Below are 27,295 nucleotides of genomic sequence, written 5' to 3'. Positions count from 1 at the left end.
TTCCCTGATTCACCACTTTGGTCCACACTGAAATATCTCAAGATCTGTTGAATAAACAACATTTACATATTTTACAGATATTCATGGTGGCCTGAGGATGAATCCTAATGGATTTAGTGATGCTAACTTTTCCTATAATTTCACCATGATATTTGTGGTCAAGATCGGCCTCAGCTATACTTTCTGTTTAGTGCTAATTAGCAAATGTTGGAATAGAATAACATGTTAGCATTTGGAGCTTGTTAATCTGCTAAAGTTAGCATTTAGCTCAAAACATTGCAGGGCCTGAGCCTCACAGAGCCACTATCATAGCTGTAGACTCTTGAACATTGAGACTATATGGATACCTGACCCGAACCTGACTCGGTACCCAACAGGTCGGGCCGAGTTCGGACAACAATTTTGAAACGATATTTAGTTCTGTCTCATCGGCTGGGCTAGCTGCTCGATTTAATACACTGCAAGTGCCCGTAATCTGGAAAAACATCGGGCTTTGGTTGGGTCCCGACACAAAAAGCAGAATGCCTGTTGGGTTTGGTTCGGCTGCGGTGAGTTTTCTCTCTGGCTTGGACGGTTTAGATGGAAAACTGTGGCCTGAGCTATATTCTAATTGAGACTAGATATTTCAATGATCCTCAGACATCGTATATGTTTATTATGACAGTAGGATATGTCGATTTTTCACACCCTAAAGTTCATGATTCTTACCTTGACCTTCTATTGTCCTTCTAGAATTGAGTGTCACAATAATGTGTCACAAACAGGAAAACATGATGACCATACAGTCTTCTAGATGTTGCATGTGTGGGCGTGTATGCGTGAAAGAGAGAGTACGAGAGGTGAAGGGTGGGTGGTGGGCGTGTGTGTTCAGTCAGTTGGCCGTCAGGTAAAATATGTGTATTCAGTGTCCCCTGTGAGGCAGAGAGAGGAGACGCAGAGAGAGAGAGAGAGAGAGAAAAAAAAAAGGAAAACAGCACCCGTTCTGTCATACACAGCTCATCCATGCAATATTGTGGGATGGAAATGAGGGGCTGGAGCCTGTTGGCTGGGATTACCAATGACTGTAGCTTGAAGAGCTCTCAAACTCTCCCCCCTCCCTTTCCCTCTCTCTCAGCCACTTCTCCATCTTTCTGCAATAGATCCCTTCCATCCTGCTTCTCTCTATCTCTCTCCCTCTCTGTCTATACAACTCTATTTCTTGAGTTAATAGCAGTGACTTATGTGTCTTAGAGGGAGAGGCGCTGTGTATAGATGGAGCTGCAGAGTTAATCAATGAAATGCACTGCTGCACTGCAGGAGCATGAGCTGGTGCCTACACACAAACACACACACACACACACACACACACACACACACACACACACACACACACACACACACACACACACACACACACACACACACACAGCACACACGTCTTCTTGCAGAGTCCAAAAGTAAAGGTAACAACAATGCTATTTGAGGTTAAATGTTGAAGTCCTAACGTAGCTGTGTAAACAAGATGCCGGTTGTGGTAATACCCCAGTTTGCAACAAGAAAACTCTCATCATACCATGTGAAAAAAAATAATTCCCCCCAAGTCATGTCTGTTCTTTACTAAGCAGAATCTAGTTTATTAAAAGGTCAGAACCATCAGAACGTCCCTGAAAAAAACGTAGAATGGTTTTATGGCAGTGAGCCTGTGGGTGCATTATAACCTCTGAACCCCATGTCTTCCCTCAGAGGGATTTTTAGCTCAAGATCTATTTTAGATCTTTATTCAGGGTTCTACTTTACTCTATTACAGTCTTAAACTGTATGATGCACAGTGAGTCTCTCCACGTCCTCCCATTATACAAGAATTTACCAAAAGTAGCTAAGATACGAGTGCTGCCGTCATACATCTTAACATCGTTTGGAGTCAGAGTCTGCACAGTAGGGATTTTGTTGTGGAACCGTGGTACTGCGGTCCCGCTGATACATACGCTCGACCAATCACAAGTCGGTCTCAGCTGTCAATCATGTTGTTTCACCCCATTTTAATAGTCTCGAATATCTAATTAAAACCAAACTTAACATGTCCTTGGACTTGTTAAGTTTGGTCCTTGTCCCATCTGTCAACATGGAGGAGGTTTATGATCGTAACTGCAGTCAGCCACCAGGGGGCGATCCAGACTCTTTGGCTCCACAGGATTATCTTCTACACTTGATCTGTGTGTGAAGCACTTTTAACTGCCCGAACCTGCATGAAAGGTGCTACACAGTTAAATTTGATTGGCTGATTGATTGACGGTGAAACCCCGTGTTGAACAGTGTCCATACTGCTAAGCATGCTGGGACACCATGGTGTGTTTCCACAACAGTCAATACAATCTCACTTTTTTTTATCTTCACTGGGGGACACCCTGCAATCTATCCGGTTTATCAACAAATCCAAATTAAACAAACCTCACCACAGCTTGCGCCTGTCCTCCGGCGTTCCGTTCATTAATTAGACGTCTAAAAATACCAAACCCCTCCAAGACTTAATTAACCCATCGACTCCATTTGGTAGCTGCTGCATAGCCTGTCTTTGCAGGGGAGATGAATGACTTTTATCAGGATGTGTTTAAGTGTGTTTGCATCGGTTGGGATAAGAATCAGTGGATCCTTGTCTGTGCATGTTCTGGATAGAAGACGACACAATGAGCTTGTTTATGCGTAATTCATACATGAATGTCTTTGTCTTTTTCTGCAATAGTGTGTGTTCGAGTATGATTTTTGCTGCAGAAGTGTTTTTGTGCCACATACGTATTGACCAACACCTCAGCTTTTCACTGAGATCTGCTCCTGAGCTTTAAAGACTGAGAGGACAGACTGTTATCCCCCATCAGTCATGCCCCCCCCCCCCCTCCATCCTAACTTCTCATCATACATGAAACATGAGAGTCAAAGGCTGCTTCGATCTCTGCAATTAACAAAGAGTGTCGTAATGAAGCCATAACTGATCAATTATTCGAGTCGTTCTGATTTGACGTGACACTTGTTAGCATAGTAATTGTGGGTGGGCGTGAGCTAATGGCAGAGGTCAGTAGAATTAGTGTCACGTGGAAATGAATGAATACAATTAACAGATGCTTTTGGAGCTGTTAATGAATGAATGGCTCATCAGTGTCACAAGTCGGACTAATTTCCTGTTTCAAACATTTCCTGTTTGAAAAGATCAGCAGCTTTTCTTTGCCTTCACGCCGGCGATAGCCAGCGGCTGGAGGCATCATGTTTTCAAGTTGTCCATCCGTCCCACTCTTGTGAACATGATATCTCAAGAACGCCTTTAGAGAATTTCTTCGAATTTGGTGCAAACTTTTACTTGGAGTCAAGGATGAACTGATTAGAATTTAGTGGTCAAAGGTATAAGTCACTGGGACCTAACAAAACACGTTTTTGTTCTCGTGAATGCATCATCCCAGGAACACCTTGAGGGAATACCTTCAAATTTGGTACAAATGTTCACTTTGACTCAAAGAGGAAGTGATTGGAATTTGGTGGTCGAAAGAAGAAGGGCAACGTCATAGTGACCTCATCCAGCATAAAAAATTTACTTCGACTTATGAATTACCTGATTACGAGATCAAAAGTCAATGTCACTGTGAGCTCACAAAACCCTTTTATGCCTCGTAAATGTGTTATTTTTAATTATCTTTACGACGCCATGAGAAGATCCTTTCAACCTTGACACAAATGTTCACTTAGACTATCAGATGAACTGATTAGACTTCATTTATCAAACGGTCGAAGGTCATGGTGAAAAAAAAAATGTTGTAGACTGAAACCGCACTGGTTGGAGGAGGCATTCAACTACAATGTGGTAATTCTAGTTTACCTATTGAATAACCATGACATTTCAGTTGGGATTTTCCCATGAGCTGACATTTGTCTCAGAGAGTAATTAGAGTCACGAGTTTGACGCAGTAATGACATTTGGATGCCACCTATCTCCTCCTGACATTTGCCACAGCCAGTCAACTGCCACCAGTTCACTGTGAACCTGTGAATAATGACTGACTCATTTACTGGTACAAGAACGTGTCGAAAGAAAAACACAGAATCCGTTTTATCCATATAATCACACAGTTATGCTGGGGTTTTAATAATTAATGGTTATTGTGGGGAACGGGGGGTTTACAACTTGTCTTGACAGCATGAATGGCTTTAAAGTCAACGAAATATGGACCTGAGTCAGATTTAACTTAATGAAATCCAGGGCTGGGTGGACTGGCACCGTGCCGAGGCTGGCCCCGCTGCCAGAATGTTAAAGTGACGGATGGCTACAGCATTGGAGAAACCTTCAACTTCCACATAGAGTTTAATGATTACTGACAATGTCATATTTTGTGAGTGCAGCCCATTGACCATGTAAATGAGTGTCCAACTAAAGCTTCTGACCATTGCACACGGTCAACAGAGTTCAACAAGGTAAATCTGGACGGGAGGAAACAGAGAAGGAGACGTAGGGGACGTCTGTAGAGGATCCTTGCTCGTGTGTATTTGTGCGTGTGTGTTTGTGAGTACTTCTATCTTTGTGAGGACCATTTTTAGCATAGACCTTACGCAGTGAGGACATTTCGGTCGGTCCTCACTCTTTCCAAGGGATGTTTGAGGGTTAAGACTTGCTTTTATGGTTAGGGAAAATCAAGTCCCTATAACGTAAATCATTACATTTTAAGGTATAGATATGTTTTAAGGTTAGGTTTAGCTTAAGGCATGATGTAATGCACTGTTGTGTGTGTGTGTGTGTCTCTGTGTTTGTCTGTGTGTGTATTGTGTATAACACGCTTGAACAATCATCATCAGCTCATTACGTGAACCCACCGGATTTTAATAAACAGCACAACCATGACTAAAACAGAAACATGTTGTCGAGTGGCAAGTGCCATAATGGAGCGTGTGTGATCTGCTTGAAATTGAATCTAATAGTCTGACGAAAGCATTTAAGACCAACCTGGGTGGTTAACCTACATTAACACTGTGCAGCCAGATTGCCTGTACAGATGCTCTGTTTTTTTTAATCCCAACCTTGTTGCTGCTTGTTCAGTGTGAAATATTCACTCCATATGCAGAGAAGATAGACAGGCAGCAAGTGCAAGTTCTCACTCTGAATGGGATAATGGTGATGATAACGTCTGTAGACTCAATTACCTGCTTTAAAGAATGGAGGAAAATTGCGGCATGTAGGCAGCCTGGCTTGTTTTGACGGAAGGTTTCCACACGGGATAGATGCCACATGCTGAGCAACGTTAGCTCCTGTTTCCTGAGATTTAATTTGAACAGAATATCAGTCGAGGTTTTGTGGAAGCTGTGTGACGGGTTTGACGTGTGTTTACTCATCATCAAACAAACACCTGTGTCGCTCAGTGGATGGGAAGTGATTTCCTAGAAAAGAAAATTGCAGTTTTTTGGGGGTGAAACGAATATACTCTAAATTAAAAAAACTAATGTACTTAAATACGTAGTACATAGATTTGCATACTTGATACCCGATCTAGCGTTTTCAGCAGTATCAGAGGCACTTCCAATGCTGGTATTGATATCGAATTATAATAATAGCCTGTTGTAGCCAAGGAAACAGATAAGACTTTCTGTGAAGTAATTATATCTCATATAGAAATGCTTCCCCTATGCCATCAAAAGTATATACACAACTTCTACTCAGATATCATCCTCATCATATTGTCACATATGTTGTATATACCTGTAGAAACCAGTATGTGTGTCCTTGTCCCTCGCTGTTCCACACAGGTGCCCCAGGATGAGTGGGCGGGTTACCCTGGCGGCGGGAAGGATGACGAGATCCCCTGTCGTCGGATGCGGAGCAGCAGCTACGTTAAAGCCATGGGGGATGAGGAGAGCGGCGAGTCGGATTCCAGCCCCAAGACTTCGCCTCAGAAGTTGGTGCGGCCAGACGCCCTGGTCAAGGCCATCATCAGACCCAGGGAACTGCTGGATTCTCAGAGGTACCACACACTCTACTTAAAGGTTTCACAATAGTTCATAGTGTTTGGCTCTTTATTAGGTTTCTGTTATTTTTGGCCTGTTCTTGTTTGTGTATTTGCATCGGCTCTGGTGTAGATGCAGCGAAGCGAACAGTTATGTATATGATAGTTAGGTGATTATATAATTTCAGTCAGTTTTATTTGTTTATATTATATAAAAAACATAGTGCAGCTTATTTATTGGTTTCAACCACAGATGATATATATAAATATATATAAATAGACGACATCGCAGCTTGGCACACAGCAAAATAATCTGGATCGCTACCTGGTGGCTGGCTGCAGTATAAATCATGAACCCATGTTAGTTGATGGGATATGGACCAAATGATTAGCTATTTGAAAACAGGGTGAATCGGCATGATTGACAGCTGAGAATGACTCGGGATTGGTCAAGCATGTGTATCAGTGGGACCTCAATACTGCGGCTCCGCCTTGTGATCTCTATTGTGGAATCTCTGTCTTCAAATGATGTCAAAAGCAAAAGATGTGGAGACGCATGGAGACTTTTATTGATGTTTCAGCACATTAAGTTTTGATACTACCACTAGGTGGTGCAAAATACGAACCCTTTTACCAAGTTTTAAGTAAATGATTCTTCCTTAGGGATGAGATAGTCTGCTTCTTATGCAACTTTTTTTATTTTTAAATTAAAATAATGTATTAACGATTTGATTTGGTGAAATTATCTCCGTACATTGGGATGTCCTGCATGACTTCTAAGACATACTTATTTCTGTATTATAGTTGTCAAGGGTGCACCTTTCTAGAGTTTATATCTGTTGCTGTTCTGAGCGAGACCACGCTTGTTATTTATTTGCTAATTTACATTCCCTCCAGCAGTGTTGGCAGTTGTCTTGTTGTCTGGGCCCACCGCTGCAGCAGTGTCAAACACTTGATAGCTGAACTCTGTTCTCATTAAAATCCCTTTATGGATAGTCATATCAGTGTCTTCAACTGTAAGAAAGTGTTGTAGCGCATTCTTCTGGGATGTGTCCTATTAAACGCAGAGGAAATACAGGGCTTTTGTCTTTGTTAGCTTGGCGGCGGAGGAAAATGCTCATAAGAGGATTACACGATGAGACAAGCTGGAGACAATGTCACGAGGAAATAAACACGAGAAACTATGTTATGGAGAGATGGGAGAGGAGTTGCTTTGATTACAGCATTAACAAATCCATTAGATTAGAATGAAATTAGATAACAGTGGAGTCGGATCAATGAAGAAGAGTGATGAAGCCTCACCTGCAGTAATGTTGTAGCTGAGAGAGAATTAAGAAACCGCTTTTCTCCAAGAGGGATTTACTGTGTTGTGTTATCATCAACATAAATATGAAAATGATCTACCTTTCTTAATATTCATACGTGAACGTAATAAAAGCTGAACAAGATACAGTTGTGATACACTGCAGAGGTTAGTGTAAAGCTGTTATAGGTCAGAGGAGGATTCCCTTATCTATCCTGTTCCTTTTCCTGTTGCATGTTCTAATAATCATCTACCTTCCTCACCGTCTGTAGCACCTCACGTCCTATCTCCATCTTTACTTCATCCATTTCCTGCCCAGTTCATTTCCAAAAAGAATGACGGATGCAGGAATAAAATTAAAAATATTTCCTCCACCTGAATGCATTTGTTCAGCAGCTGTTAGATGTTCATTTTTCAATTATGAATCCACAAGTGAAACTATTTCGATGTTGCTTGTCGTTTTATTTTACTGCCTATTGTGGTTTTTAAATTGTATTGTTAAAGTATTTTTAAATGATTGCATTGTGCACCGACAGCTTCATCTTTTCCAGAGTCATTTTTTCGAGGTGGCAACGGAAGAAAGCTAATTCACATCCGCTCCCCATTCAAAGAGAACTTTTCCTCTTTGTTAGCAGCAGAATGTAAAAAACAGTAATTACAGCTGAGGTAGAGATTTTAATAATGTGATGATTTAAAAAAGAAAATATATTCCAGACCTCCTCTTTTAAACCTTCTCTATGCTCTGATTTGTCAGCCGTGTATTTTGAGTGAATTTATCAGCGCGTTATGTGCTTGTCACATGTAGTTTTGGTTAAAGTTTTTACAGAGCATGAACAACCAAGAGCTTGTTTTTGTGTTGATCAAAGCCGTTCGACAAAAAGCAAACTGATATCAACTAATTTATAGTTTGAACTAAAGTTTAGGAGGAATATGGTTTCAGAATTTGTTGTGGGCCCTGTTTAAATCACCTGTTTTGTTTCCTAACAGTTCAAATCAGTCTTCTTCACCGTAATCTACACCAAAGACTAAAATGTATCTCAATATATAGAAGTTGTTGTACATGACAACAGTGAGAATCAATAGTCAATAGTCAATAATCAAGTCAGATTTATTTAAATTGCACATTAAAACAACAGGATTTGAGCCAAAGTGCTCAAAGGAAAAGAAACACAAGTATGGAAAAAAAAAAGATAAGAAGTACAATCTTAGAAATAAAATTTGTAAAAGGCATTGAATATAAGTTAAAGGGATAGTTCACCAAAAAAGAAAATTCACTCATTATCTACTCACCACTATGCCGATGGTGTGGGTAAAGTGTTTGAGTCCACAAAACACTTTTAGAGTTTCGGGGGTAAACAGTGTTGCAGCTAAATCCAACTGGGGGGACAACTTCTTCAAATGTAAAAATACTCCTCCTGTGGTGTCCGTAAGCCCAGACATACAAACTCAACTCGAAACAGCATCATTTACATTAGAGGTAGCATTGCTATACCGCGCACCCTTGGGCGAGAGCTTGTGTGCAGTGTGGGCAGTGTGTGTGCACAAACGTGAACGCGGCTCCAGACGATGATATCAGAGGACAAGAAATAAAAATAAACAAAAAATATACAACAGAGAATAAAAAGAGAAAGACAAGAGAAAATGATTTGTTTCTTTTCCTTGTTTTAAATCAGAGGACTCGTGGCAGATGTGTTTTGCGGTGACCTCAGTTGTTTTGATATTAAATAAAGGTTATCCAGGTAGTCATGCAAATATTGAAGGACTTGCAAGTTACAGTAATATTTACATACATCCAGCTCTATTAATAAAAATGCGGCTTAATTTATGCTTTTTTTATTAGAATATTGGTGTAAATAGAGTGTGTGTGTTTCCATCCTCTGGAGTCTCTCCTGCCAGTGGCATGATAGAACGGCTTATACAGCACAGCTTATACAGCTCAGTGCACACTGACACTATAATCAAACACATTTGGACAACTTCCTCTTCTATCGTTAATCGGTTAATGTGGTATAAACATTTTTCTATCAATACAAGATATGATATCAGAATTATCTTTAAATTAAATATGATGAAAGGTTAAATCAATATTTGGCTTGAGAGAGAGGGAGAAAGGAATAGAGGAATACTGTTTACTGTGGTTACACAATCACAAATGGCTGAGAAAATGCATGTAATTGTGAAAATGGACCATATAACAACAAAGTAACACAATGTGAGAGCAGCCTGTTTGATGTCTCTTCCATGCAGAGCAATACAGGCTGCGTGAAGATAGACCCTAATAAGCCACTCCGCTCTTTCTGTCTCTTCTGTTTCCGGTCTACACAAAACCAGAGGAGAATAATGGGACATAAATTATAGATATTATGCAAATACGACCTTGTGTCTGAACTCTGTGTAGCGGCCCACCTGTGACAGACACACATCTTTAGTATGTCACAGGCAGACATAGAAAGCACCTGTGATTCACATACTGAGTAACACTGATGATTCCCTCACTCTTGCTGTCATATCCTCGTCTCTCACATAGCTGACCCCATGCTCACTCCACTTCAGCAGAGATTTTGAAATTGCTCCTCTCACATATAGACTTTCTTCTACTTGGAAGCCCCTAAACCACAGCGAGCAACAACCATTCGATTCGCTTAGAGATTGGTGCAAGCAAACATACAAGCAGAATTAATGATGAGCATTGTGTCATGCAGAGGTGGAAAAGTACACACAATCTTTACTCAAGTAGAAGTACAAATACTTGTGTTAAAAGCGACTCGAGTAAGAGTATAATTACTGATTCAAATTTACTCAAGTGAAAGTATAAAAATATGGGATCTGAAATGTAGTCACAATATAAAAGTTAAAATAAATTTCCCCTCTGAAGGTCATTTCTTCTGTGCAAAGCAAACTGAGACTCATGTCACATTAGTGCAGTTCGAAGACAATTTCCCTGAAACCACTTTTATTTAAAATAAAATAAAACACAATATACTACAAATAGCAATAAAAGATTTTTGAGCATGAAAATAATCCGGGAGAAAATATGTACAATGTGCTGAATGAAATATTCTTAATTTATATAAGACCAGGGATGTTTTGATGCTCTGCTTGTTGTTGATGTTGTGGACATTATCAGCATGTTGTTAGTCCTTGTCACGGACATACGCACTGCCCCTCTTCTCCCTTTCTTGTCTTTTATGCTGTGTGTGATATGCACTGACAAACCAAGAATTGTCTTTGCTATGTTTCTCCGTCTCGATGTTGGGAAGGCGTCGCTCGATGATGTAAAATACAACCAAAGGGATGATCTCCTGAAATGCATATAACAAAAGTAATGATCCTGCTGTGAAAATCTAAGGAGTAGACAGTACAGACATTTGTGTTAAATTGTGGGGAGTAAAAGTAAAATGTTTGGACGTAAACTAACAAAAACAATATACTCTAACAAAGTATTTGTTACTTTCAACCTCTGGTGACGTGTGTCTGCAGGATGGAAGAGAGTAGAGATCCACATCCAGGGAACCGAGTGTAATCTCAGTGGATATACTGTACAATGATAAATCGAACGTTATGGATTGAGATCAGGCGGCGTGATAATGATATTCAGTCACAGAAGATGCAGTCGTTTGGCCATTGTAGTCGCTCTTTCTCATTATAATGTAACGTCTGAGGCCGCCACTGTGAAGTATGCTCCTTTTTTTCTTTGACGTCTTCCAAAGCCTCCCCGTGACAATTCATTGTGAATAGCTGCAAACAGTGAATGATTTATGAGGATGCAGCAGCAGGAAGGGTTATCAGTAGCAGTTATTGTACTCCAAGGCCCCGTCTGAATAATGGCTCTCTCAGTGGTTCTACTGAGAGTCTGCTGAAAAGACCAGCGTGGATCAGGCTGTGTGGCCTGACTCTGAGCCTATTGACAGCAGTGGCATTATCATCGAGTCAGGGGGAGAAGGCTTGTTGTGTGTCCCCAAGGGAGACGTTACTGATGAGTCCTGATACTCCTCTGAACCCACTCTAAGAAGGCAATAATATGGTGTCTTTCCTCTTGGATTAAGATGGAGACATACTTGGTCTCTTCCTCTGCTTTTGTGCGTCTGAGATACCCAGTGGTTGTTGTTTTTTCTGATTGGGACCAGTTGAGATTGATTTGCTGCATCTCCGGGCCAATAAATCAGCCGGGTCGATATTAGACAGTTTATTAGCTAATGGAGTAAAACGTATGTGTTAGATCGGCTTCCTCCCACTATCTGGAAAGGGAGCAAAAATATGAAAATATTAAGCCAAAATAGAAATGACTGCTGCCATCTTGCACATTTGTCCCCAAAGTCTGCGCAGTAGCGATTGGGAGGTGGAGCCGGGGGAGCGAGGTGGAGCCGGTTCACGCACTTGACCAACCGTGAGTCAGTCTCAGCTTTCAATCATGATTTTGAAACCCATAATTACAGCATCAAATAACTAATGAAATCCAAATTTACAGGAAAAAATATTCCCCATCCATTAACGTAGAAGAGGGAGGATTAATAACTTATTCTGCAGCCAGCCACCAGGGGTCAATCAAGATGCCTTTGCTTCACTTTTTGGGAGTTTCTTGTCCATGTGTTTATACAGTCTGGTTGATTTGTTTATACACTCAAATATTAGAATGAGAATCTCTATGTACCAGTCAGGCTGTAGATCAGTGTATCTTCAATAGACAGAGATTTATTTTTGATAAAAGTGAGTGCAGCAAGAGGTGAATCTCTGAATAGATTTAATTGCACCAAAAATTAGTTTATATGAAAGAACACACTCATGTTTGAAATATATAGAATTCCTGCACAGTCTTGTATATGATAAGATTAGATTAGATTGTTCATAGTACTAGTAACCTTAGTGCCTTAAGAAAATGTATGTTGTGATTTGTTGCAAGACAAATAAAATTAAAGTGAATAGAATTGAATTAGATTAGGCAGCACGGTGGTACAGTGGTTATCATTGTCACCTCAAAGCAAGAAGGTTCTTGGTTTGAAACCCAGTTGCTCAGGGTGTTTGCATGCTCTCTCTGGGTCTGTATGTTTTTTTGCTGGTATTCCGTCTTCCTCCCTCAGTCCAAAGACATGCAGATTGGGTTTAAGGTTAATCATAGATACTAAATTGACCATAGGTTGTTGTTTATTCTGTATATTTGCCCTCTGACAGGCTGGTGACCTGTTCAGAGTGTACACCGCCTCTCGCCCAAAGTCAGATGGGACTGGCTCCAACTCCCCCAGCGGTATAGATAATGGATGGATAGATTAGATGGATAGATACCCGACTATCTCGTCATTTGAAGTTGGACTATTTATTGTTTTTATTCTTGGCACCACAGCACTATGGTCCATATCTAGATCTGTTTTTAGTCCACACTTTAGAGCCTCTGCGGATGCGGGTGACACTTGGCATGAGAGCTCTCGTACTATTATGGTTCATCTGGCTTTTTGGGATGGAATTAGATTGGATTCAAGACAGACGTGCCATAGGTTGGATTTTCTCTGCACTTGTAGCAATTTGATGTCTTGCTGGGGCATTGAGATGGGCCAAACACAAATTTGACAGCAGCAGGTCCCTGAAGCAAATCACGTTAAAGTGAGAACAGGCTGTCAGGTCGTGTCCCCTCCATCTTTCTCTCTTTCAGGTGCTCTTACGTTGTCGCGGTTGACAGGGTTGTCTCTTTGTTCGTCTCCCCATTAAGGAATACGGCACAGAGCCCGCTGAGCCCAAACATCCTTCACACTAGAAAGTTGGATGATGACTGTTTTAATTAATAATCAATTACGCCCACCAACCCCTCCCAGCCAAGAACCCCATAAGATACAAAATATTTCAAGGACCCACTCATGTGTGCCCCATTTCCAGACCACTGCCACCAATATGATGATGTTAGAAATGAGTCAGCTTTATTAAAGGTCCTGTTAAACATGTTTAACAGATTTATTGACGATGAGCGTATCTGAATGACATGTGGCAGATTCCCCCATTAGCCATTAGCATGATGAGCCACTGCACCGTCTGTTATGTTTGATACTGGATCTCATTGACACACAACCACAGGAGAGAATCGACATCAGTCTCTTTAAATGACTGTGGCCCCGGCGTCTCAACACCACAAGCAATTCAATCACACCCATTTCTGGCAGTTTCTAAAATAACTCATGTTTGTTTGCCTCCCATCCATGATTAGCTTCTTGAATCACTATAATTAATCAAAGTTAACACCGGCAAAGCGTTCAATAATAATTGATTTGACATAATATAATTACTCATTCAAACATCACCGGGTATGAGCATTTCTGTCTCGCACGTCAAGGTCAAAGCAGGATTCCATTCCACTGATGTGTGGCTGTGTGAGACGTGTCCAGCATAGATAGGCTAATTTTCTGTTTTTATTATTCCACTTTTCATTCCACCACCGTGAATAAGTCAATGTTTGTGTCAATTTACTTCATTTTTTGATGAGAAAGCTTTGCAACTGTTTGTAAATGTCTCTTGATTTGTTTCGGCACTGACACAAAGTCAGTAGCTTGAAAAGAAAAAGTTGTGTATTTTCATAAGAGAGAGCTTGTTAGGGCACTTTCACTCCGACCTTGTTTAGTCTAAACCTACACAACCAGTGTGAAGGGTGCCTCAGACCAAAAGAGGTGGTCTAAGTACGGATCAAATTAAACCACGGTACGATTTGTTTACAGTGCAAAAACTCTTTATTCTGACAGTTTGGACTTTTGGACCAATAGCATGAGGTTGAGAGAGCATTAAACTATAGAAGAAGAAAAAAAAGCGGCTCTCAGGATTGCTTCTAGTCTTCGTCTCCAATGTTTGAACAATGAGGACGTTCATCAAGCACATTCAAACTAGTGTCAAGTACTGTACCTGAAGTTGATGATGCTGAAAGTAAAACCATAGTGATTTTACAGTAGTAATGGAATTAAGGGGTTCAGGTACAGGTTCATTCATTTTCTCCAAAGACAACCAGCTGTCTACAAACCAATCAATGTCCAGTATAGGTAGACGCAGCCCACATAGGTGATGGCGACACATGTAAAAAAATTCTTAATTACAATGTGACATCAAAACTAACCAGAACAGATGTGAACAGTTTAACAAAGACATGGACCTTGGTGAAGAACATGGTGTTAAACATCATCAGTGTTAGTTTGTACATTTAAATTCTAGCCTCTTTTGATGAACAGAAGTTTTAGTTTGGGTGAAATAAAGACACATTAGTCTAGCTTATCTCATTTTCATCTTCACGGTATTTTGAGTCAATAGCTGTCACCATCTTACTGTGCAGTTACCATGGTTACAGGTGTAACCATCTGAGTCACCTCAATAAATCCAGTTAGCATTTCAGACCTCTGTCTGTTTGGACAGAATCTAATATAGAGGCGTCGCTCCTGCTCACCCAGGATCACTGCAGCTACAGGTGCTTGGTCCCCTCATAGCAGTGAGTTACTCTGGAGTCACTGAGATACTGTTCCTTTTCTGGATTTAGTTTGAGAGGAAACTAAAACTTATCATCTAACATCAACTTTATTTAGTGAGCATCAAGAGGACGGTGGACTTAAAATATTACTGCTGAAAGTTACTCCCTACTCCTGAGAGTAAAACTATAGCTGACTGAAAGTTACATTCATGTAATAGCCTGAAGGTTGTCCTGTTTCAGCTGTTCTGTTGTGTTGTGCATTTTAGGTGTATTTAGTCCATTTAGTCTAGTTTTAGTTTCATTCTGTTTCTTCCAAGAACAGGTAATGTTATTTTTATTTAAAGACTTGTAACTTTGCAAGACGATTCTTGTGCAACAGGTGAAGCCGTTAAATCATCTGAGCAATGGATATTTTCCACAGCGGAGGATGTTAAACAAATATTTTACGCTTTTGTAGAATTTACTTTCAAATTAACTTTATCATTTTAATAATGTCCCCTGTAGGCTTCAATATACATAAGAGACATTTTGCTGTGGTTTGAATTGATAAAACAGCCTCACTTCCCTCAGCCGTGGGTTAAATAAGCCTCAGCACTTATATCTTATCTTGTCAGCTAAAAGCTCGACTAAATTCATTGCTTGGGGAAGGACGTGAGGTAGTTTTTTTTGTTTTAACTCTCATTTGGCTCAATTAACCAAATATAATTAGCCGCACAGGGAAACAACGGGTGGTGTGTGATGTCCTGTCACTGTTTTCCGTGCGCAGCTTTTTCATCATCAAGTGCTTTGTTATCATTTTTTGGCTGGTGCTGATGGGCAGTGTGTATGTGCATGTGTGCACCTACTTATAATTCACTCCTCATTCCCTGTGTGTATACGTGCGTGTGCTTCATTCAGAGGATGCGGCCTCGACCAGCCAATGCTTTCTGCTTTGTGAATGCAACCGCAACATTCTCCCACCTTTGTCGGTCACATGGTATCGCCCTAATGTTTGCAGCACTTTGGTGAAAACCCCCCAAAGCAAGCATTCAGTGCACCACAAATGCCATAAAGAGCCCGCTCCATTGGACCTGGTCCCAGTGACATCACATCCATCCGACTCCGAACTGTGGGACCCAGTAACTCTGTTTTCTTCTCTACCCGCAGCTCTTACCGCCTGGATAGAATCAACAGTGACATGCGTAACTACATCACCAATTTTGCTGCAGACTTAAGGTGAATACAGGCACTCCGCCCCCCGTCCCCTCACCTCCCTGTTGCTGCCATGTTGCAGTGGTCAGACTCGAACGTGGGGGCGCCAGCTGGCTCGCTGCCCTGCTGACACACTCGATACGGACGTCTCACAGAGCAAAACATTCAAGACCAGTCAGTGAGAGGTCACCTGGGGCAATCTGCACATACGAAGCAAAGCAGAAGGCACTTCCAAACACATTATAGATATGATTTCACTGCTTCACATTACAGCAGCATGGTATTTAATGACTTGCTCATTTTAACGATGAAAGCATCACTGTTAGATTGTGTGTTTTGAGCGATTAACCACATCATTTAAAATAGGATTTCTTCCCATTTACAGCTTCTCCCCTTAATTCAGTCTTAATCTCTGGATATTTCTGCTCTAGGACGTCTTTGGGTGTTTAGAAGGTTGATATTGCTTTGCAAATAACGCACAGCATCGCTACAGCGTGACAAGATGGATTGAGGGACTTTTAATCACGCTGGCATTTTCCTCGCTGCCAAACACCAGCGTTTATCTCTATAAAAAGCCCCACGAAAACTGCTTACTCATCACCGCCTGCCATCACAAACAGATCTGACTGAGGGAATCTCACTTTGGTCGTCCTAACGTGACTCACATAGTATTCTTCAGTTTACTTAAAGCCCATTTCTCCCTCTGTGTCATTCCGTTCATCTTCTCTCCAGCGGATTTCTACCCAGTCACGGGTCTCTGAGCATCTCTCCCGCCCCTGCATGCTGGGGTAGCACATTCATTTGACCTGGCTGACACCGGAGTGCTCTCTGAAGTGCTTGCTCGTTAACTAGCTCCCGATTTGCATTTCTCTCATTTCCAAGCATTGATTAGATGTTGCAGCCCCCGCAGAAATCTTTTTAAGGACGCTGGCGGCGGAGAGGAGCAGAAAGAGGAAGGCACCCCTGTTGGAAGACAAAATGTCATAACCAAGTCTACCTCTTGAGTTCCGGTTACCCAGAGGACGCCCGCTGAGTTTAATAGCACTTAATTGCTTTTGTCAACATGTTGCACCTCTCAGCCACTCATCCAACCATATTTGTTAATAAGTTCAATTATATCTTGTTTAAGAAATAATCACCATGACTGTCGTCCCACTCCCCACTCTTCCTCTCTCTCCGTTCAGTCAGAGCTACCACCTGCAAGCCGCCAGGGACATGCACCCCGGCATTGCCCTGGATCCCTCAGCCAACTACAACTCGCCCAAGTTTCGCTCCAGGAACCAGAGCTACATGCGGGCTGTCAGCACCCTCAGTCAGGCTAGCTGCGTTAGCCAAGTGAGCCAGGTGAGTCTACACCCTTTCAATTAGGAACGATTCCCGACTCCATCTCAAATCGATGTAAGGAAGAGAAGTGGTTCTTCCGCCGCAGAGGGCAGAGGGGCCCAGAGGAGGCCCCAGGGAATCTCCAGAAAAATATAATCAGATGATTTCACCACAGTTCTTCATTTAAAATCGATAAAAGATAGAAAATAATACTGTTGTTTGAGTATATTTCATAGATATGTTTCCAAAACCCACAAATGATTTTTTTTCATTTATTTATCAATTTACATGATAGATCATTGCACAATCTTTGGCTGTACGAATTATAGAACTCCAGTTGTGGTTGTTGAGATATTTATCTCCCTTAAATGAGAGCGGTATTGATTTGTTCAGAGTCCTAAAAGCCCAACTAAACTCCCACTAATTCCAAACCTCAGTAAAACAAGATGTTTATCTTTGATTCTTGATTTCGCCAAATGAGAATGAAACGATAGTCATCACACAGCTTTCTGCTCAGTAAACAACCATGTGTAACAATTCAATGTCACACACACATCACATTATTGTTGTTTTTCTAGTAGTGTGGAAATGATGGAGTCATCTCTAGGCATCATTCAAAAAAATCTGTTTTGTGACATTAAATAAAAATTTGTCATTGATTTCTCTGCTTCATTTTGCACCATTTCATTGAGTTTTAATCAAATTTACAGAGAACACTGTCAGGTTTTACAACTAAGCAATTAATATATAACAAAGAAATATTCCCATTAGCTTGAAAACGGGCTGATGGCTTCTGTATCTCGCAGGTGAGTGAAACAGAAATAAATGGCCAGTTTGAGTCGGTGTGCGAGTCGGTGTTCAGTGAGGTGGAATCCCAGGCCATGGAGGCCTTGGACCTCCCCGGCTGCTTCCGCACCCGCAGTCACAGCTACCTGCGAGCCATCCAGGCCGGCTACTCCCAGGACGATGACTGCATCCCCCCCATGGCCTCCACTCTCACCTCCACCATCAGAGCCACCACAGGTAAGCACAGATTAACCTACCTTGAATTTACACAACCTATAACATCCTGGATGTTGGGATTTGTTTGCTTGAGTCAAAGTGACAAACGGACACCAGAAGCTTACACTTGGCATTGTTGTTTGGTAATGGATGAATATAGAACAGTTAGTGCAAACCAGTTGTGCTGTCAAACAGCTTTGTATCTTTGCATGAATCACTCCTGTATGTTTCCATTGTTTTTGATGGAGGTCTACCGTAGCTATCACTTGTGAGCTGTACCAGTTCATCCTACTGTATTTTGGATACAGTGCTTCATCTGCTCATCCATTGGATGCATCAGAGAGTAAAGCAATGAACCCTATTGAAAATCACAGTTGGACATTATCTGAAATATCAGGTCATAAGGACACGACTGCTTTTTCTAAAATATATTGGCTGTGTGATTTTTTTTTTTTATGAGGCCACATGGTGACACTTGTGAACGTACTCACAGCTCTATTGCAAACTGGTGAAATTTCCAAATGCAAAGTTTGCATTCTTTATTTGTGAACTCAATGCACTGCACTGTGCTGCAGACACTCAAATATCACACAATACACTGTGAAATTTGTTTGCCCAGAGATTGTTCACTTCATAAAAATGATTTTGTCTTATTGCAAAGCTCATGTTCGCACACAATGAGATCTTATTACGAAGCTGCACACTATTGTGTCCAAACAATAGTGTGGATAATGGAAAATGTAAAGCTGGCTATGAATATATCGCTAACTGAAGTGTCCCACTGGTCAGTCACATATATCACATATGCAAACTTGCTGCAATAAATCTAAACCTACTTAGCTGACACATGCATTTATTTGTGGTACTGAGCCTGATACTGATTGTAAATTGTAAGCTGGTGGTGGTTTCAACAATTCCCATGGTTGCTGGATTCACAGAGGACATGATAACGTCCATGTACAGATGAAGAAGGTGGGAAGAAACGAAGACAGTTTCTGGACAAGAAGTCTGAGCGGATTCCATCTCTTCCCACAGTAGATTCAAGAACTAAAAACAACAGTCAGCCTATAATAGGGAGGGTTAGAGGTGTGGACACCTGGAGATGTGCTTAATATCAATTCTTCATACCTATAAATGTTTGCTTACACTGCTTTCTCAGTCAACTTAAATATGTTTGCATTTTTAGGATGCCGAGTTTGGTATTTGATGGATTTGGCCATTATTTTGAAAAATTGGGCAGGTAGTGCTTTGAAGGAATCGATCAACCTGGACCTCATATTTTCAATAGGGTTCATACTATACTTCCTGATTTTTTGAGAAAATGTCTTGAAGCTTTGCTCATCTTTGCCTCTTTTCATTGCACAAAGTACATTTTGCTTTACCTCAAATGAAAGCAGAAGAGCATGCAAGGGTTGTTCTTACACCTCATTTATAAGAAATATTGTCCATTCTCTGTGATGTGTTCCGGGAGCTAGGAGCTTCAGCTTTGTGCATTGAAAAGATGTGAAGATTGCATGCTACAAATGAAGGTTGAGAAGGCAGTGTAAACCATTGATGGAAATGAGTCAAAATGGGAGCACTTTGCTTAGCACTGTGATTTAGAATAGTATTACAAATAATTAAAATCTTTACTCCACATCTTAGGTATACAGATTAGTGAATTGGGGCCAAAATCATAACACTAGCATCCTTTCTTATCTTATTTTGACTCATGGCATTCAGTGCATGACTTCATGTTATTGCTTTGTGGCAATTAAAAGCACATTCTCTCCAGCTGCTCACACCTATGGTAATATTACAGATACATATTTACATTTGTCTTGCAGACAGAAATTATGTGCAGGAAGACTCTTGTTTACCTGACCAGACCAGTATACATGGGGATTTGGCAGACACAGCCCCTTTGGCACATGATGATCTAGGCTGCCCCATCAGAAGAGACAGGCTTTACCAACAAGATGACATGGGGGCTACCGCCAAACCTCTGTCTGGACCACCTGTTTCTCCAAGCCTCTTCAGATCACCAAGATCTAGTGCCCCAGAACGGCCGTCACCAATAGCCATCCAGGCCAGTATCAAAGAGTCAGCTACCTTGGCGGCAGCTATCAGCATGCAATGGAAGGAAGAGGTCTCTGCCATGCGTAGAGAGCTTGCTGATCTCAGGAAGGACCTTTGTAAAGAGCTTCGTGCTTTCAACAGTAATTTCAATACGTTCACGCAGCATTACAACACATGGTCTCCTCAGGGTGGCCAAATGACGGGTGGAGCTGGGGTAGGTTTAGGAGGAGGGGTTGGATCTGGGACAGGAGCAAGGGCAGGGACAGGTGGAAGGGCGAGTACAGGGACAGGAGCAGGGGTAGGGGTACGGACAGGGGCAGAGACAGGTGCAGGTGCAGGTGCAGGTGCAGGTGCAGGTGCAGGTGCAGGTGCCGGTGCAGGTGTTGGTGAAGGAGCAACAGGGGCGGAAAGACTTGGAACCTCTTCAGTAGATAGAGGGACAGGGGGAGCTCGAGAAAAGAGACCCCAAGTATCCAAAGTGTCTGTGGGGACCCAGGCCAGAAGCAAGGTCCTTGTTCGTCAGAGCACTGCCGATGCAGCCGTCAATTGTCCAGAGGAGAATGAGGAAAAGAAAAGTGCCCGTCGAAATCTGCCAAAACAGCTCTCAATGGACCCAAGCATTCTTGCCTGTCCACAGTCAATGTATGTAGAGAGTGCCATACCACTTTCTCTGGATCCAATACTCCCAGGCTCTGTTAGAACAGTCCAACTAGAGCTGTTTGACTTGACTGCTATTCCCTCCAGGGATAAACCACAACCAAAACCAGATGTACCAGATCATGCAATTTTAAATCCAACTGACATTGTCACTAATGATCCAGTCACAACTCATGGTGTGGTGCCACTTCTGTCAGGAACAGCCCCTGAAAGCCCTCAGGATTCAGTGACAGTGAAACAAGAAATGCCAATCACCCCACAACTAATAAATATAAACCCAGCTAGTGAGTCCCATTCAGATACTGAACCATCTCATTCTGATGTCATGGCATCCCAAGATATAGAACTAATTGAAAGAGATAAGATACAGCTACCATATCCAGTCCCTGTTCTTACTGTGTCTCCACCAGAGGAATATGAATATGGTATCATGTCAGATTCAGAATCTACAGATCCCAATGCTGTGGACCAGCCAGATCCAGTATATGAAGATCCCACTACTGTATCTATGCCATATTCAGGATTAGAAGATCCTGATCCTGCCGAATCAACAGAACCAGAACCAAAGCCATCAGACTTAGCCATAGAGTCTTCATCTGATGCAATGAATCCAGAGCCACTCGCAACCTGTGATGACCCTTCTAATCTTGATGCTGTTAGACCATGTCATTTAGAGACTGACATCAGATGTCCATCCATTGTGGTGTCAGAATACCTTCACACAGACTCTCCTGGAAGTCCAACTGACAGTGACACAAATCCAGATCCCATTGTGGTGTCAGAATACCTTGACTCAGACTCTCCTGGAAGTCCAACTGACAGTGACACAAATCCAGATCCCATTGTGGTGTCAGAATACCTTGACTCAGAGTCTCCTGGAAGTCCAACCGACAGTGACACAAATCCAGATCCCATTGTGGTGTCAGAATACCTTGACACAGACTCTCCTGGAAGTCCAACTGACAGTGACACAAATCCAGATCCCATTGTGGTGTCAGAATACCTTGACACAGACTCTCCTGGAAGTCCAACTGACAGTGACACAAATCCAGATCCCATTTTGGTGTCAGAATACCTTCACACAGACTCTCCTGGAAGTCCAACTGACAGTGACACAAATCCAGATCCCATTTTGGTGTCAGAATACCTTCACACAGACTCTCCTGGAAGTCCAACTGACAGTGACACAAATCCAGATCCCATTATCACCCTTCCAGATGATCCCCCTGACCCTCCCCCAGAGCAAATGATGCTGGTTTCAACCTTTGCTTCCATTTCAGAAGAAACTCAACCAAACACTGAGTCCCAAGACTTGGAGTGGCCACCCCTTCCAGAACCATTGGATAACACCACCATATATCACGCTGATCTGGTCCACTTTGACTTAGTCATGCTGACTTCCCTAGATCAAGATGATCTTGACTCTGTATTCATGGACCCTGAACCAGAGCCATTTGACCTGAATTATGACTCTCCTTCTAATGCTGACAATTTAGACCCACCCTTTTACCAGTCAGATTATTCACCCATATCCACTGATGACCCTTCCACGCTGTGCCCCTTGGATCCTCCACAGTTAACAGAATCCATCTGTTTGGATCCAGCCATGGACAATTTCCTATCCCACTTGCCTCAGGACATCGCCTTGGAACTAAACCAATTCCCACTTCCCCAGGTCACTGTTACAGTATCCCCTCCTAGTTCTGTATCCCCAGATACGTCACTGGAACTAGATTTTGGACCCACAAATACAGCCTCAGATCCTCTTTCACCAGATACAGATTCATCGCTACCAGATCTTGAAGTCACATCCTCAGTGGAAGTGGCACATGAGGAGCCAGATGATATTATAGTAGAGACACTGCAGTGTATGGCTGTGTACCAGGAGTGTGGGGAACAAATGGAAGAAGAGACCCCGGGTAGTCCTGAGAGATCGAGTGAGAGGGCCTTTCTGTGGTGCAGGTGGCAGAAGAGGGGTCATAGACGAGAATCAATGTATCGGAGTGCAAGTGTGGAACTATGGAGCGGTAGATACGAGTACAATAGTGCAGAAATTACATATGTATCTCTCACTCTGTGAGTTCGTACCTCGTTCTCAGCAGATGAAATGTAGCTCAAACTAAGTATATATATATAGTTCATGGTTTGTAGCTGCGAGCAGTGTGCAGATTTACATGTCATGCGAACATCGGCATTCAAGCAAGGACTTTCAAATTCATCAATCTGCATTGATATTGTAGGTGAAGGACTGCATCGAGAGCAGTGAGAACCACGCGTCATGGACTGCAAAACTGTGATGAACGCTCTGATGTGGTGACTGAACAATGATGTTTCAGACACATTTACTGAAAGAAAAAAACTGTGAACTCCTCTGAAACAATCACTACTAACTTCCAGGACAAAACTGCCTACATCAGAGTACCTATTTGAATCACTTCATGCACTTGTAATGAACGTTCTTGTTCAGTCAGTGGATTACATCAAAGACATTTTACACATATTTTAAGAGACTCTTCTGGAGCTCTTGTTATAGGCTACGGACAAAATGGCCAAATGTATGCAAGGTCCAGGCAATCCTTGCTTTGCTTCACTTGTTTTGGGCTCTGTGTTTATTTTCACGCCAATGTGGAGTGAAGTAAATGTTGGCAGTTATTATATAACTACAAGGACATTCTGTTTACTATGTGAGCTGCTGGGTGGACTCTGCAGTTATATAGACAAGTCAAATGATACTGTGGAATAGTGTTTGCACAATCGACAGAAAACTGTACTCTTTATTTGTTGGGAGAGAATAACTGAAATATAATTATGAACTATAAGAGTTATGGTATGTAGCCTCATAACCTCATTTTACCTTCATGCACATACACTGTACACACATCATTGCTGGACAATATGTATAAATACATCTATTTAAGAAATATACAAAAAAAATGTGATTACATGTGTCTGATAATCTGACGACAGTAATAACAGGCCTTGTTGAGAGGTGATATTGTATTTTTTATCATGAGATATCATCTTATTGCTCAGGAATCAAAGATTGAGAATGTAATACAATGGGGACATAAGTGTAATGTGATTAATTGAATTGTGTTCCTTCCTGAAAAGAGGTGTACATCTTTGTGTGGCTATTTTTCAAAACGTGACAAAAACTATGGTATATTGGTGCATGACAGATGGCCACAATGTTTTGTGCATTTCATACACGGTGCCTCACTGTACGTGTTTGGTTCTATTCATGGTTTCGGTTTGATAATCAGTGCAATGAACGCATCCTGCATACCACCGAAGACGCGGACTTCTGTTACCAGCATTGAACCGCTAAAGTCAGGCAAATCACAAGATGCATATCTGTGCTATCTGTCCAATTAATGGGCTCTGTATAGGATCCGCCACTGGAGCCTGGGCTCTAATAAAGTGCACTGGAACAAAAAGAATCTTTCAGCTGAACATCAGTGAGCTGCCAGAGAAGACCTTCTTCCTGTGTGTTGTTTTAAATTAAATCTGCGCAGAGCACTTTATGAAAGTTTGCTAAATTGACTGAATCTGAAAGGGTTCTCAAAGGGGAGGGAAGTTAATTAGGTTGTATTGTTTTATTCTTTACACTCGTTTCGCTGGCATACAAACGCACCAGCCTTTTCTTCCCTGGGCCGCTTCCACGTTTAACTTTGTGTTAGCAAAATTGTCATATAAAAGCAGCACATTTAACCTGTACTGCAGAGATGTAATGTTTATTCATAAGTGGTAGTCTGAGAATAAATGGCGTCAGGATTCGATCACGCCATGAGAGATACTGGTATATGATAACAGGTCTTTTTTTCTGCTGTGAACTGTGGAACAATGGGAACGGTGCTGCTGGGTAGATGTGAAATTTCTGCTTAATTCAAGGTTTGCAGAGAAAACTTGACATGCAAGGTGTGTTTGTAATAACACATGATTTACTGTTATATTATTAAAAGACAAATAAGCCAATGACCTCAATGACATGGTAAACTAATGAACTGCCCTTCTCCATTTGCATAATTTCTTGATTTGCTCTCTGTGTATATCCATTTTCATTCTTTGTGAACACATTTGTAGGAGCATCGAGTAGGGTGGTAACATTTACAAGGTTGAACAATACCAAATATCATGATCCTTTCACTTTGCCCAGCCCTTCTCACGTATTGAATGGTTATACCCTCGGTTGTTGCCATTGTTAGCACCCATTAAGAGCACATTTTCTTGATGTAGGACTAAATTAGGTCATACTGTCTAAATCAGAGGCAAAATGATTGAGTACTGCCCAAGAAGCATTTTAGAAAATACTCACTAGATCATTAGAATGCATTGAGTATTGATTTCAGTCCCCTAAATACACCTGATTTCTTTAATAAAGCTTCACAAAAATTCACAAATCTTGCAATGTTAAAGATAGTAAAAAAAAAGAAATCCTGGATTAGCTCATTAATTGAATCCACTTCATAGTTAATGGGTTCTGCCTTGGGCCATATGCTACTCTTTCAAATGTTCATGAGTAATCCTCCTAAAGGACAGACACACAACAATGAAAACATACCTTAATAAATATACAAGTATGAATCCCAATGTATACACCGCTCTGCTAATAGCATTGATGCCTGGTTTTTCACAGTGCACACAGTTGCAGGTCACCTGTAACTGTGACGCCACACACGTCACTGCTAATCCACAGAATTATGCAGACCTTCACCTTATTAAAGTGGTTGTTAAAACTAATTTTGGAGCAGTGTCACAGTCAGGTTAGATGATGTGTGTTGATCTCTTCACAACCTGTTTGCTCAAACATGTTGAACAATAAGGAACATAAGTATGAGACAAATGATCATTCAAAGACGTAAAAAAAAAAACTGTACAGGGAAATAAAAAGTGTTTTTTATGAATGCTGATTGCTGATTGTAAACCCTGACTGAAATAGTCCCTCTCTGAACCAGATGCTCATTTAACGCTGTATGTTCTTAGACTTTCTAGGCAGTGTTCTTCCCTAGTGATGCCATGTTTTAGAATAGTATTTTCTTTGTATTTTCTTCAACCCACTGTGCAGGATGATCCACACTGCCTGCCGTCTCTCCCTGGATCCACTCTTCCTTGTGTAATGTTGACTGTACTGCACTGTACTGTATGTTTGGGCAGATACGCCCATTCTTCTGAACATCCACCCTACTCCCTTGTTTTCAGGGATCCAGTTCTGCCTCCCCTCCACCTGCAACATTGATCGGACTCCCCAACAAACCCCAGGTAAACCTGCTTCCTGGGCCATCCTCCACTGCTCCTTATTAGTGCACTACATATTAGCTTAATGGGACGTGAGCTTTCCTGTAGCAAGCTGATGTAAAAAAAGCCCATATGATTTATGGACTACAAGTTACCAACACAATAGCTGTGTCACAGTTCAGGGCCCCCTCTTTTGGAAGACGTTGTCGACACAGCCCATGAAGGCCAAACCGAGATTAGATGATCTGGTTTTAGAAGGATTTCTACAATTTAAGTCACCAGCTTGTCCCACCGTTACCAAAGTTGAACTGTGTGCAGTTGGACACATCAAGAACGTTTTAATGCCCCTTGTTACTTTAACATGTTTACCGTTAGCTGTTGAATTGAAGCCTAATACAGTTGAAGTGTAAAAGTTTAAGCATCGGACGTCTCATCTCTTGCAGCTGCCATGACCTCTTTGAATAAAGGCAAGGTCACAAATGCAAATGCAGGGGAATGTTGCCAGTCAAAGTTCGATGAAGTTGAACTCCATGCTAAGCCACACTGCAGTTTTGCTTTGCCAAAGGAAGTGAATGTTTTATGAGCGGGAGGCAGTTTGTCACCGATGCACAATGAATCCTGGGACAGGTTGGCCTTTGAAGGCTCCAACCACAGCCATCATTGCGCAGGTGTGAAAGTACGCATTTGTCTCCCATATTTGGAGGATTCTTCGAAATGGAACAGCGTAGTTGTTCCATTTCCAAATATTTGGCGGCCTAATTGGGTTAATAATTATAACAATTTCTTTACACAACAGTCTCCCCGTATCTGTGCGACTTGACCAGTTGTCATTATCTTCCCTCGAGTTCTTTGTTGATTCATGAAACATTCGACCCTACAGTAGATAGATTGACTGGAAAACACAGTTGCTCCACTGCACATAAATCATCCGGCTCTTTTGATTGAGGGAGAGACCACAGTCTTGACAGACTCTCAATTGTTGAGAGTGCTTCCTCTGCTGTTGCCTGACATATTTACGATTGCATCACATTCTCAAACCTGCCCTTTCTCAAACATCCCGCAGCAGAACACGAGCACAGACCCGCATGTACACATCACCCTCTGGATGCTTCTATTATTAGCTTCCATCTGGTGTTTTAGTGA

The 27,295-nt window shown here is 41.7% G+C and overlaps 1 protein-coding gene across 17 annotated transcripts in view; it reads left to right on the top strand.

Annotated features, from left to right (window-relative positions):
• dlgap2a (discs, large (Drosophila) homolog-associated protein 2a) overlaps positions 1-27,295 on the top strand; it is a 172,102-nt gene that overhangs the window by 123,720 nt on the left and 21,087 nt on the right. For 6 of the 17 annotated variants that reach the window (XM_034575577.1, XM_034575569.1, XM_034575567.1 and 3 more), the window contains 5 exons: positions 5,758-5,972; positions 15,833-15,901; positions 17,062-17,221; positions 18,007-18,223; positions 20,029-25,116. In XM_034575577.1, coding sequence (XP_034431468.1) covers positions 5,758-5,972; positions 15,833-15,901; positions 17,062-17,221; positions 18,007-18,223; positions 20,029-22,997 — 3,630 coding nt within the window. In that variant the 3' untranslated portion in view covers positions 22,998-25,116. Of the gene's footprint in view, positions 1-5,757; positions 5,973-15,832; positions 15,902-17,061; positions 17,222-18,006; positions 18,224-20,028; positions 25,117-26,116; positions 26,177-27,295 lie in introns of those variants that run through there. The other 11 variants (XM_034575580.1, XM_034575579.1, XM_034575583.1 and 8 more) reach the window with 9 other exon arrangements.

The sequence above is a fragment of the Hippoglossus hippoglossus genome, chromosome 22 (assembly GCF_009819705.1).
Source record: "Hippoglossus hippoglossus isolate fHipHip1 chromosome 22, fHipHip1.pri, whole genome shotgun sequence".
In the NCBI taxonomy this organism is placed as follows: Eukaryota; Metazoa; Chordata; class Actinopteri; order Pleuronectiformes; family Pleuronectidae; genus Hippoglossus; species Hippoglossus hippoglossus.
Note: the sequence above shows the minus strand (reverse complement) of the source record. Positions and strands in the feature narration are given on the sequence as shown.